This window comes from Pseudochaenichthys georgianus, chromosome 16, assembly GCF_902827115.2.
Source record: "Pseudochaenichthys georgianus chromosome 16, fPseGeo1.2, whole genome shotgun sequence".
NCBI classification, from domain to species: domain Eukaryota; kingdom Metazoa; phylum Chordata; class Actinopteri; order Perciformes; family Channichthyidae; genus Pseudochaenichthys; species Pseudochaenichthys georgianus.
The window spans coordinates 22,115,935-22,129,938 of NC_047518.2; the positions used below are offsets into that span (position 1 = coordinate 22,115,935).

General features: G+C 39.5%; 1 protein-coding gene across 1 annotated transcript; it reads right to left on the reverse strand.

The window, feature by feature from the left end:
• Positions 1–325: 325 nt before the first annotated feature.
• On the reverse strand, positions 326–12,924 carry LOC117461151 (transcription factor E2F3-like). The gene is made up of 8 exons (XM_071205833.1): positions 12,358–12,924; positions 10,080–10,200; positions 9,227–9,357; positions 7,344–7,432; positions 5,964–6,126; positions 5,586–5,696; positions 4,728–4,869; positions 326–4,285 (listed from the first exon to the last, which is right to left on the reverse strand). Exons 1-8 carry the CDS (start codon positions 12,637–12,639, stop codon positions 3,987–3,989), a joined length of 1,338 nt encoding a protein of 445 aa, XP_071061934.1. The 5' UTR covers positions 12,640–12,924; the 3' UTR covers positions 326–3,986.
• Between the last annotated feature and the right edge of the window lie 1,080 nt (positions 12,925–14,004).

Here is a 14,004-nt window from a genome sequence, read left to right on the forward strand (position 1 = left end):
TCTTAGACTGCACTGTAACTTTTATCCTATGTATTTTTTCTTTTAATGTTTATTTTATTAGCTTTTCTTTTTAATGATGCCTTTTTCTTAATGTCTTTCATTTTTTGTAAAGCACTTTGAATTGCCTTGTGTTGAAAAGTTCTATATAAATAAACTTTCCTTGCCTTGCCTTACTACTGCCTGTTGAGCTTTAGTTTAAAATATAAAAAAACAGGGTGCATTGTGGCTTAAAGTCAAATGGACCAAACCATTGTCTCATAATGGCCCCCCAATCTAAACAGTCTCTAGATCTAGAACCAAGCAAGGCATAATAAAAAAAAAACACTTGAATGTTCATATTGCCTTTATTCAAATGTTCAATTACAAACACCCAGAGTACAAAAAACAATTCCATGTATTCCTCCCCCAAACCAAACCAATACAACTCAACTTTCTCATTTATCAGATGTTAACAAAACTTGTATAACTGAATAACATACATAAAAACAGCAAATCTGTTTACCTTAAACATTCAACAGCACACGATACTCACCCATGCATTCAAATTGTGTTGTGATATTACAGCTTTTTTCTGTAATTAGTGGAAACAGGCAGCAATATCATAATTCTAGTAATTTTTTCCTATAAAATAGTTAACTTTTCACATAACCTTTACAGAATATTTACCCATAAGTATATTGTTTTTGGTAACAGCCTAAGAATAACCCTAGGAAAATAGCAGGAACAGTGCTGTATCAATCCTCACTACAGCTAACACCACATTAAGCCAAATGATAATTTTCAGTAAGGTCAAATCACACATCAGAATCACACATTAGAAATTAAGAAGCTGTCATTGTAAGTCACCCATAACACATTTTCAGACTAACTGGCAATGACATTAGCTTAAGCGGTGCAATAAAATCTTTAACATTCCATTAGAAAGCCATTGAAAGGTAGAAATCATGTTTCCATCATGTAAAAGTGGATAAAACATTGGGACCAGATTCTGGTCGCTTGAAATAGATGGAGGAAAACATAATTACCCATGTAAATGTCATCGAAAATAGTACAACAGCGGTCAGTGAACCAAATGGGGAAAAATATTGAGCTTGATTTAAACACTTGTAAAAATGCACTGATATAAATATGCCTATAGGGAAACCGTTCTGTCAATCAGAGCATGTATGTGCATTTAAATCAAACTTTACATTCACTTATTTAATCAAAATTATGCTTACTAAGAAACTGTATTTTCTCCAACTGAATGGGTGAAGTTCAGGTTAAGAATTGGGTTTTGATTTTTACAAAGTCAAAAAGCTGTTTCAACAGGCTTCGATAACTTCCATGAAAACAAAATTAGCACAAAAAAAGGGGACAGACTCCCTCACATCATTCCAAAAATAAAACGGACACACGGTGTCAGAGAAGCAAAAAAAAACTGACACTTGAGCAGAGGACACAAGTCACTGATCCTGGTTCAGTGATGAACAGTATGAAGCCATTGCCATCCTAAAGGCCAGTAAAGGGCAGATAGGCCAACCGTGAAAGAATGACTGCATGTATGCATTACTGAATGTGTACTACTTTTAGGGATGCTCTGGATTTTACAAACAGAAAAAGAAAAAATAACTAAATAACTTATGGGGGGGGGGGGGGAATGAAATATTGCAATACTGCAATTTGTCCACTTCTACCAATCAAATGCACACCAAGTTATTCAAATTTAGATTGTGACAGCATGAGACTGGTTAATGAGCTAAGGCATACTCAATATAATCAGGGTTTGAGTAAAATCTTGCACACAAAGAGAAAAATGTGATTCCACATCACATCTAAATTATACAAGGGTAATTTCTATGACCCAAGGGAATTCAAAGACTCATACACACTATGGCATACCTCTATGCCCTATTACTATTGTACAACATTAAGTGAGAGGTAGCCCACAGTACCTTGTGCACTGAAACATTTAGAAAACTGTACATCAATTTACACATGGCAGGCTTACTCTAGCAAGCTTGATCTTTGACATAACTCACACATGCTGCACACGCAAGTTCTCAAGGGCACATCAATCGGGTCAGGAAAAGTTTACACTTAACAGCAGCAATATTACCTGCGGCCGCAGGTTTCTCTGGGTTAGAGGCCAGGGTGTTAGACAACATGTCTGTGTTTAGATACTATCAGGGATTAAAGACAAGAAACTATTAGAAGTCACCAGTAATGCCATTACAAACAGCAAAGTAAAAACACATCTGGACAGCTCTTAGTTCACCAAGACCTCCATATGGCTTTTCTTGATTCACTTCTGTTCAGACTCAGTGGCCTTAGACAAAGTTATTACCAAGCCTGATATGGAACACGGCTTGCTGCACCGAATTTTCTAAATGTACCAAATAGGATATATTTGTCCTTTTTTCTCCCTTTCCTTAATGTCGTTATATCCTGGTTATGGAGGGGGAAAGCCCTTCATCACATTGTTGTCTAGGCGACATTCATATTAGTTATTTCAAGAATATTAAAATCCAATCAAATTCAACAATTATTTAACCTAAAAAGACGAATGCACACTTATCCTGTGTCCTGCACTGCTTTCAGTACACACCAAGTAGGCAGGCTGCATAAATAAGTGGTTTAAAGTAGAATTGTACAGATTAGCTCAAACCACAGTATCATTTTACGGCACAGTCTAAGTGAGGGGGCATTAGGGTAAGTTGTGGTATGGCAGCTTCTGCTGATGAAGATGAGGTGGGTAGGCAAAAGCAACAGCAGCAAGATAATGGATGTTTGGGTCCTGATTTCCCAAAGCATCGGCAAGAGAACGAGTAAGAGATGATATTCAAGTTTGCATATCATGTGTACTAATGGGCCACACTTGCACAAGTACATCAAGTGTTTCGGTTTGACCCCATATCACCCAGATATGATGGCTTTAGTGTGTGCTGTGAGCACGGGGGTCATAACGTTAAACATCACAAAGTGAGGTTAACCACTTGATCAGTACATAACAGGCAGACCAGGTGAACAGAACAAAGGTCCCTTAATACGTTGTACTACCAACTCGTTTTTGAATATGATATTATAATAATCCCTGTATCCTCTTTAAGGCCAAATAGCACAATGACACATTTCTGAGCAGGAACACAGACAAGACAGGTGACCAAAAGCTCAGCCTGCCTAACCGTATGATAACAACTGTAGTTCTGAAAGGCGTGTATCAAAATAGTTGTTTTATTTTTCCTTTCTAAAATGTTTTACATTTGAACACACAAAATGCCTACTTTAGAGTCAGAAGCATGAGCTTTCAATCACAGAGCCTTGGTGTAATAGAATGCAAGCATTAGGCCCAGCAGCACATGGCATTAACACATCCGGATGCATTTTGACACCTGACAATAAAATGCATCACTGGGAATGCATAGATCAACCCAGTCTTTTTCTTTTTTGCCAAAGCAACATTTTACAGGCTTGTTAAATCCTCATTATTGCAGGATCCTTCAAGATTTAAAACAGTAAACACATTTGAATCTGCATTACTCCTGAGCACGGTCGAAATATTTGTGTTAATGTCAGGTGGTGTGGGGGATTTACCTTCAGATCTGCCCTGTCTTTGTTTGTCTCTGTACAGTGATATCACATGGACATAACGTCATACAGAGATGTGGATATCCTTCCTATCCTTATTTATACATAAAAACAGACACACTTTCATATTGACCCCAACACCCATCTACAGGAGGCCTTACAGAGGCTGAGAAAGAGTAGGAATAGGTCTTAACTCTGACCAGTTGTGTCTTTGTGTGAAATCATGCAAGGCCCTTTATTCCTTACACCATGACAGAAGATGGCATTTAGCCCCACTGGGATGGAAAAAAGGCTTCAATGATTCCTTTCCATCTATTAAGAATGGGTTTCACTAACTACACAGTCAGTCAGAGGCATCCAAACCCTCACTGATCCTATATCACACTTCCATGAATGTAATCTGAATTTATGAGCTAATGCTAGCTGCACAGAAGATCATCCAGGCCAAGAGAGGGCATTTTATCAAAGTCACATGCGTCAAACAAGTCGCTGATTCCCTGGTCATCTCCCAAACCTAAAAGGTAGTCGTCCTGGTCCAGAAGAGGAGGCCCGAGGTTTAAGAAAGGCCCCAGGGACGCTGGAATCTGGTCTTCTGTCTGCTGGAGAAGACTGGTGTAAGGGGACGAGATGGGGGACAGAGTGGTGACGGACACTGCCGAGGAAGAAGAAGAAGGTGGAGCTAGGGAGGCGATTGAAGAAGTGGTCGTGCAGGTTGGACCTGTGTGAGAAAATGGAGTCAAATAGTTATTATCTCTGCATACCCAAGGCACCATAACAAGTCCTTCATATAATGGTGTTTGCTGCACTAGGGTACACTATTTTATTTATTTATTTGAATCCCAAGCGCCAGTGAATCAGGGCTTAAACCAAAAGTTACATCTACCACCAGCTGTGACATTTTCCACAACATGGGAAGTAAACTTCTTAAAATGATGTATGTGATAAACATAAAAACATTTCTCTTGTCACAAAGTGGCAGTTGCAAAAGATCCTTGCAGAAAATGTCACAGACTGTTTTGAGTAGAAATATATAAAATGATTTAGTTATAATTAAATACATTTCATAATCATAAATTATATATCTTCAAAGAGAAAAGGAAGATCAATAAAGTATATTTGCATTAACAATTGCTGCACATCCCTGTGTATCTGAGACAAACCTTGAAGGACTTTGAGGAAAGGCGAGTTCCCATTGATGTCCGTGCTGCCGTTTTTTACAGGACTCTTAGGGTCATTTTCCTCATCTGGACACAGAAGGACGTCTATGGGACCCTTAGTGCTGGTCAGGTGGATGGACAAACTCTGGAGGATAAAAAAAATAAAGAGTGTTTCAATGAAAGCATGAACTTAAAACAAGCTACTCCTTTTGCATTTCTCCTCAACTTGTAAAAGTGTTACCAATGTTTATATACACAAGTACGAAGATGACATTTATAAAACTGCAGGAAAAACACACTAATTGTTTGCGAACATACAATAAAATATTCTGGTTCATACAACATTGCAAATGCCTTTCGGCATAGAATTCCCTTTCCTAAATTCCAAATCAACTTGGAATTGTGCACACATGACTCGGCCTCCTATCATCCCCCGTAACATTCCCTCACATGCGCAGACTAACTGTTAACGTTCAATGCAAGGCCCCTCAAATGTTTTAACATAGTAATAAGCCTGCTGATTAATGGTTGTTTACGTGAATTACAACAAGGAAAGAAGTTTTCATGATGCAATTGAGGTGGTGTGGCCGTGAACAGTTGTTCCTTCCTAACAATTGCCTAACTGTGTTGTAAACCTCATTCAGACTAGATTATCAATACAGATAAGAATATCACAGACCCCGTGTAAGACTTAATTATTCATAGTATATTCTGGGCAAGGTAAAAAGTCAATTTCCCCAAAAGTTCAACTGTCCCTTTAAGGGGAAATATAAGTCATAGGTCAGATGACAAGTGAGAAAGAAGCAGAAGTTAAGTCAAGACAACAATGACAGACTGGTGTTTTTTGGTGTTTGAACATACCTCATCAGGGTCTGGTACTTCTAGTTTGGTGTCTGTGGGCGCTTTGACGACAATAACAGTCTGGTCTCTGAGGTTTCCAAGCTGTTTGATGTCTTGGTATGTTACATAGGCATATGTGGAGAAAAGGTTAAAGAAATAATGCTATAATGTCAGTACATGTTAATACTTCACAAAGATTGTTATCTATTTACAGAGTTGGAACATGAAGCCTTGCACATCTGTTTAGGTTCTGGTCTAAACTGATTTGAAAACAACCTCACACAAAGAATTAAGCCTGGTTTACCTGCAGATGTATGAGAACATAGTTACAGGAGGTTTAACCACTAAAACAAGTTAGAAGCTAAAACTTTTGAATACCTGTCAACAAACAATAAAAGGATATTTCTGGTTGCTTTGCAAGTCGCTCATGTGTCTCATATCCATGCTACATCTCTGGATGAGTTGCTCGAGTCTCTGCTCTTCTTCTGCCAGCGCAGAAACTTCTGACGTTAGGATCTGTCTCTGGCTCAGAGACCCCTCTACCTCCAACAGACTACACCCCCTGCAAGAGAGAGCAAAGAGTGAATTAAAAAGAGATTTAGTGCTAGTTCACTTGCTGATATATTACTCATTACGTACATACTGGTTTTTAACATTTGGTACAACAGATTGAACAGTGAAAAGAAAGCATTGGTGTTAGAATATGTGTGCAATATTTGTTCTGCATGCCGATACTGCAGAGGGTGTAACTCGGAAGCACAGAATTGTATTTTCAACAGATACAAATATCCCAAGGGTTCCCCTTTTTAACCTATAAATATCCTCTTTAAGGCACAAGTGGAGTAAAAATAACAACAATGAAGAAGGTCAGAGTGACAAACATGTTTAGTAAAAGCAGACGGAAATATGTTTAAAGCTTTTTGAGACAAATTTAACACAATAGGTTTTCTCTGGACCTTTCTTAGTTAGGTGTCTGTTATGACTTTCATTTATTTTAGCAAACTCCAAGTCTAGGCACCACATCATATCCCAGACATGAACAAATATGGGCCTTATTTAAAAGGAAACGGAAATCACCATGGTTTTACCATGATAAAACCAACAGAAGGATTGATCACTGTATGCCCGGTAAGCACAGAGGCTTAATGTCTGTTCCTAAACGTATGTGCTCTTAGTTATTACTGAACAAATGAGGGTGTAATTACATTTTCAGGGTGGAGTCTAGAACATTCAGGTATCCTAATACTTTGATGTGGCAACAGTTTGCAAGCAGCCACCTGCCTGCCTGTGCTCTACAGGCCAAGGAACACTTTAAAACCTTTTTATACGTCAACATTTATGGGAACACTTTTGCCCCACCAACCCAAGAGACTCAAACGTTTTTTGAGGCTAAACTAAGTTTGATTCAGGTCTATAAGATGTCTCCGCTTTCCAATATTTGTTTGTGACGCTAATTAAAGTCCAGAGTTGCACACAGATTTCCACGGCAAAGTAGACAAGTCTCCATTTCGGCAATTTATTTGAGCCATGTTAATCGTATCGAAATTGAGATTAGTCTTCTATACTATGTACGTAAGATCTTTGTGGGTGCTACCTGTTTACTATTCAACGCTGGAACTTTCAAAAGTTTCCAACTCTACAACAATTAGATTACTCAAAAGATGGAGAAGGTAGAGCCACAGAGAAACCAAAATACAAGAATGTGTTCAAATATGTAAGAAGAAAATAACCGTAGACAAAACATCCTATTAAAAAGAGTGAGACAGAGGGACCACTCACATCCACTGAATGTTGTTCTTTGATTTCTTCTTGATTAGGTGAATGCCTTCTAGTACATTGGTGATATCATACAGCCGCCTCTTCTGTACCTAAATGAAGAGGATTATGGTATCATTAGTAACTCATTCAGTGGTGAATATTACTGCATAAAATACCAAATGTAGCAATAACAACACAGAAATCCACAACTTCTAAGCAGATATATTCACTTGAGATGACCCTGATACCAGCGTTTCCACCAGGGGGGGCGTCTTGCCATCATTTGACGCCCTTATTCAGCTCAGAACGCCCTGAACTCGAGCCGAGGGCGTCCAAAAAAATAAACAATTTGAGAGAAGGTCGGGAGTTGTTATTGCTTGAAATGAAGAAAAAGGACAAGGAAATCCCTCTGTTGGAGGGGCAAAGGATTCTAGTGGGATTATTTTCGCCGCCAGCAAAGCGTGTGTTCCTGTGACGGAAAGTGTACTACCGGCGGTGCTAGTGGAACACACGCGTGAACTGCGAGCGCCGGAGCCTCGCAGCGGTGAAACTGAGGCTTTGTGGTAAACTGTGGTAACATGAAGAGCCGTTTAGAAGGAGCCGGCTCTTTTTAGTGAGCCGAGCCAAATGATCCGGCTCACTTAAAAGAGCCGGAATTCCCATCACTAATACGTAAAGAGATAGTAGGCTTGTTTGAGATGAGCGAGACCGACGCAGACCTGCGCAATTGCGATCAACGTCTTGCTAGTGCGTTGCATGATGGTTAGTCATTTTGTCCGACTTGCTCTGGAGGCTCGCCTACATGAGACGTTGAAATCTCGCGGGACAAAGACGCCCGCAGCCTTGAGAGCGAGGCGCGGCGGCGCAGTTCCTCTCCACGGGCTGCGGAAGCGAAGCTGGTATCTCGAGCTGAGCGCTCATTGGTGGTTTTTACCTCGTGCTGCTGATGAAACTCTCCAATTGGCTCGGCAAAAGTTTGTTGTTGTTTTGGGTCAGTTTTACGTCGCCACTTCCATTCACATTTTTCATCATTGTTCCACAATGTTTATCATCATGAAATTAATATCTATATATTTTATACTATACTTGCACTGCTTACCGTTTTCATACTTTATATATCTTAGCATATTCATACACACTGTTCATACTGCTCACAGGCTGATATCTAGTGTATTCATACCCCTCACTATTCATCATTCAATTAATTCTATATTTTATTCTGTCTATTGTGTACATTACTTTTCACTTTACTGCTTATTGCACCTGGTTAGAAGCTAAACTGCATTTCGTTGTCTCAGGACCTGTAATCTGTGCAATAACAATAAAGTTGAATCTAATCTTGAGCAGGAACAAATGTATTTACTTAGTACATATCTGACATTAACGATTAAACACATCTGTGCATCCTTTATAAATGCAAACCGAGTCAAGTCGACTCCGGAGGTGGCGGTGTGCACCTTAAAGTTGTTTGCAATCCGCCAAAAAACCGAGAGAAGAAGAAGCCGACTTCGAGCTGTCCGACTTCAGGCGAGCTTTTTGAGACCTCCCCCGGCTGCGATCGGCTATTCTCGTCTACTTTCAAGGCGAGCCGCAGCTCGTCTCAAACAAGCCTAATATCTATAAAGGGACAGCTCAATTCAAAATTCAAGTCACGTGACACAACGTGACGTCACACCCCCTGCTCTCGGGGTGGACTCCCTCTCAGCCCTGGTCTGGTGGAAACACTGCCCGATACATTTTCTTGTCCCAATCTTATTTCTTGGTACTGATGCTTAATATTCTTCACAATTGTTGGCAGCCTCACTGAACAGTATTTAGGAGAAACACATTAGCTGTTAGGTAGATTCTCTTTACATAATTATGAATCTTGTGTCTGAGCCTTTTCTGTTGGGATATGAAAATACCTGTAAAGTTTCAGCGGCGAGGTTGAGGTCCAAGACGCCATCAGAAGACTGGGCAAGAAGGTCCACAAACTTCTTTGTCAACAGGCCCAGAGAGGTGTCGTACCGAGTCTTCTCTGGTGGAGACTTTGGGGCTATGGTAGAGGGAAAACAGAAATAAAGGAGACAGGACAATTAGTACAGCATTAGAAATGGTAAACTTATTTGGAAGGAACTTGTAATAATACATTCCCTAATAAATAATTATATTTGGAAGGAGGAAGCAAAATCAAATTGTTGGTAAAAAGGTTAATCCGATCACAAGACTCCTCATCACCCCGACTACCGGACACAAAACTAAAAACAAAGAAACTTCTTAATTTTTTTTATATGTATGCATTTTATATTTCAGCTCCACTATCTGTTGTTCAGGGAAAAATAAAAGGATTAACATAAGAATTGTTATTTTGTTGCATGACAAAACAAATTTTAAAAACTACTACTTTACTAAAGAACTATGAAACGATGGTGTATTCCTAAAAAATGAAGCGTTGATGCTACTGCAACGCCCACAGCAATAAGGCAATTATTTGATTGTGGGTACTATTTTAATGCTTATTACTCTTATACATTTACTATGAAATTACTCTCGTCAAGGGCTGGGTTAAACTGTTGTTAGAGTGAGTATTTAACCATTGATGAGTATGTCTATCAGATCACACTGTCCAGTTTGTTGCGCTGAATGAGAACCTGAGTTGGACCTTAAACAGCATGGACACGGTCCTGTTTATGGAACTTTGTGACAGAATGACCCTGAAACATTATGCTATAAAATTCAAGGTGACATGTACAAACACAATGGGAGGGGGTTTCTTACTTCTGGGTGTTTTTAGCCGTGGCCCATTGGTCACCGCGGCCCCCCCTCGGGCTCTAGGAGTCCTGGTTGGTTCTGACTGGTACTGGTGGTCTGAATCATCGAGCGCCAACCGCCTCTTTGCCTAGGGACAAAAATATATATTTTAACAGCACATAGGGCAGGTTTGGTCCTTTGGCAGGCATCTTATCTTCACGGAAACCAGAAATGATATGCGTTGCTAAATCTGTCATTTATTTTATCTGATGAGTCAGTTATCTTCAGCACTCTAAAGCTATCACGGTAAATAAACTAATGTTTTGTTTTTGTAAAAAAAGTTGATACAACAAAACTTCATTCTTATTTTGACCACTTATTTGTATGTCCCAGGAGATGTCCAAAAGATTATCATAAAGCAGTTAAAATACATTATTTAGTCAAAATGCAAGTGTAACATGGAGAAATTATGTTTATGATGTTGAGCAAACCCAGTGGTTTTTAATTCTTCTTTTCTGATCGCATTGGCCAAGACAAACCCTAATAGCTTAAGAGTGAGTCACGTACATGGGTATGATCACATCGCTGCACAGTAATGCCAAAGGAAACCAATATAAGTATAAAGACAAAAAGGAGATGGCAAAATCAACCCATTGACTTCAATATTTTACAAGCTGGTTACTGTCAAAGAACATAAAAACAAGTAATTTTCTGCACCACATTAACCCATTTGGGAAAACAGTTTTTGAAGAACAGTTGGGGTATAATCCATTGTTTTATTAACCTAAATCCACATTAATCTTTGCCAAGAGTAAAGGTTTCCAATGTCCAAGCCATCAGAATCAATTTCTTCTTTTGTAGCACAGGTGTCACCTGACAAAGGTTAGGTACGTTCATCACTGTGTGTTTCAGCAATAGTAGACATTTTAACGTCTATCTCGTCACCACTGTAGTATTTATAACCATGGTTAGGCTCATTTAGACTGTGTTCAATATTCCAGGTAATTTATACGGCAAAAGCTGAATTGACTATAATAACCATTTCTCTAACATAAGTTTTTCCAGGTCTTTTCTTTCATCATCCTAAATTTGAATTCAAGTATGTTTTACTGTGACATGACAGTGAATAGTCTCTTCAACCAGGGAACCCTTGGACTTCCATGTTGGCCATAATCCATCCTGTTCAAGTGTCTGAGCAACACACTAGTACCCGGGTGCTGGTCTACCCCTTGAACCTATGTGGCAGTATTACATTAACAATCATATTTTGAGTTAAAGTATAGTCAACCTCATATTGAATACTTACTTCATCTTGCACAAGTCTGAGAAGGAATAATATGCCCTCTGTTGACAGTCAAAATGTCAGCCATTTTATATCAGCAAGCAGCTCCCCTCACCCCCTGCCTGGTCATAGCTAAAGCTTGAGATACAGAGTGTGGTTTAGTTCTTTAAAGATGAATAGCCAGGAACAAACCAAAACCCTGAATGCTGCTGAAACTATTTAGTGTGGGTTGTGCAGATTGAGAACACAGGAAACGTGCAATCAGTTCTACAGCAACAAACTCGAGTTTCACTTTACTTGGCATTAAAAGAAGTGTTACACTTTATTTACAAAAAGCAGGACATGAAGCACTTGTGCAAAAACAAAGTCAAGGCCCACATCGTGTTATGTTGTCCTTTGATAATCAATACTGCTACTAGCCTTGAAAGCTAACACGTTTGAGAGCTTCATCCAAGTTGGCTTGCATCTTCAGAGACGACTGGGAGAAATGTCTATAGAGTAGTTTTAAATTTAACTGAAGCTTTAGCCAAGTTTAATCCCATTTATTTCCAAAGTTTAGCGCCTCGTGTCCTGTCAGAAAGCTAACATTTAGCTAACTAAAAGCCAAGCAGCCCAACAATCCCCCAACCCCCAAATTAGGGCACCAACAGCAGCCACTAGGCCATCGCTAACGTTACTCATCTCCTTCCAATATTTCCATCTGCCTGCAAGGGTGAAGCGGACTCAAAAGCACCATGAAGTTAGCATAGCACGACTTGTAAACGTTTCTGTATATGTATAACAAACTTAAACTCGACGTGTGCTTTAAAACAGTCAACATAACACATAACTAACCCACTTGGGCAACTTAGCTAGCGGTAGTTAGTTAGCCACCTCGCTAGGTTAAGGCAATGCTCTGGCTAAGCAGCTAATGTTAGCTGCCTGAACAACAAGCTCGGCTAGCCTAGCAAGCTAACATTTTGTCGTGTTTGTGGCTAGTTGTAGCAAGCGTTATATGTTAAAACGAGCTGTATAGATTATTACCGGCGGTCTCCCCAGAGCGGGTCGTTGTCCTGCTCCGTTTGCTGCAGCTTGTTGTGGAGTTGTGTAAATGTTGTTTATCGAAGGATCCAATAAACACACATTTGATGTCTGTGTAACGTTGCAAGGCGGTGGGGTGGTTATTATTTGGATATAGGTAGCGTTGGCTTGACTGGGGTTTAAACGATCCGTGAGAGTTGTTAAAATTATATTATTGTCCAAATGAGAGCCCCCAACCCCCGCTAAAATCACTTTGTCCGGAGCCGAGGAGATCCCTCTTCTCATCTTGCGTATTCGGGGTAACCCCTTTCTTGTCTCTGTACTTTCAAGCCCGTATATCTGCTAATCCTCCGCAATAGTTACAAAAATAATCAGACCAAAGTAAAGATGAAAGTCTGATTGATCGACTTTTGTAAAGTATTTTTCCTTAAGATGGTGCATTTAGGCAGATGCAACGGATTAAAAAGTAGCACAACTCTCGGTTCCCCCGTCTAGAAATGGCTTCAGGAAACGGCCTGATGAATGAAGGGATACGGTTTACGCGCTCAAGAGCCCTCCCGCGAAACTCAGATTTCCCGGCAAATTTTTAAACAGAATTTACATGTCAGACGCTATTGGTTCTTAAGAGAGGAGTCCCCACCCATATTACAGCCGAATCGGCCAATGACAGCTCAATATCTTGCGCGCCACGTGTTCATTGGCAGTTGTAAACAGGCAGCGTCACCTGTCACGCCTTGTGTGTTCCCTGACAGGACGCTAAGTGGCGCAAGCGACCAATTGTGCTGACGAGACAGGGCTGGAGGGATATTTTCAGCTCGTGGTGATCGGCACGGCACCCTTTCTCAACTCTATTCAGAGTGACACAATTATCTTAGGGCATTAAATACCCTCAATATACCTCTTAGGTTGCTGTCATTGTATTTAATTCTATATGAAAGCCTAATTCAGAATCAACATTATTTGCTAATCAAGTGTGAACAATACAAGATGTTTGGCTCTGTTTTGTTACCTTCAAAGAAGATAACAGCTCAAGACAAGGACAAAAAAGCTAAATGAGGTAAACATGTACATTGACATTGATTGCTTTTTAATTTCATTCAGAGCATGTTTATTAAAACATTAGCATTTTTCATTATTTGTTTCTGGTCAAGTTGCCAAATGTTCAGCATAGAACATATCAAGTGCATTGTTGAACTTAAGCAAATGTAACTTGTGTGTAAGAATAGCTTTGACAACAAATATTACATGAACTCATCAGAATGGCACCTTAGTCCTGATAGGTATTTTATTGTATTTAAATGTTTTACATTGGAAGAGTCGGCCTGCAGGGACCTGGTCAAACTGTATAGAAGACTCACAAAAAGCAATATATAAAAGCATCTGTGTTTTTATTAACAAAACTTTACCAAACAACTGACAATACGATATATATAACCCATCAATTGAATAAAAACACTGAACTGTTATTTCAAAAGCTATAGGGCTTTACCAGGATGTTTTTGTAGCTGATCCTGACCTCTGACCTCACAGCAAGAGGAGATACAAACTCATGGCAATCTATTCAATGCCACATCAATTGTTCATTTTTAGGAAAGGCTAACATTCTATTCTGTTTGTATGTGGTGCCTCACTTTAAATGTCATCCTTGAA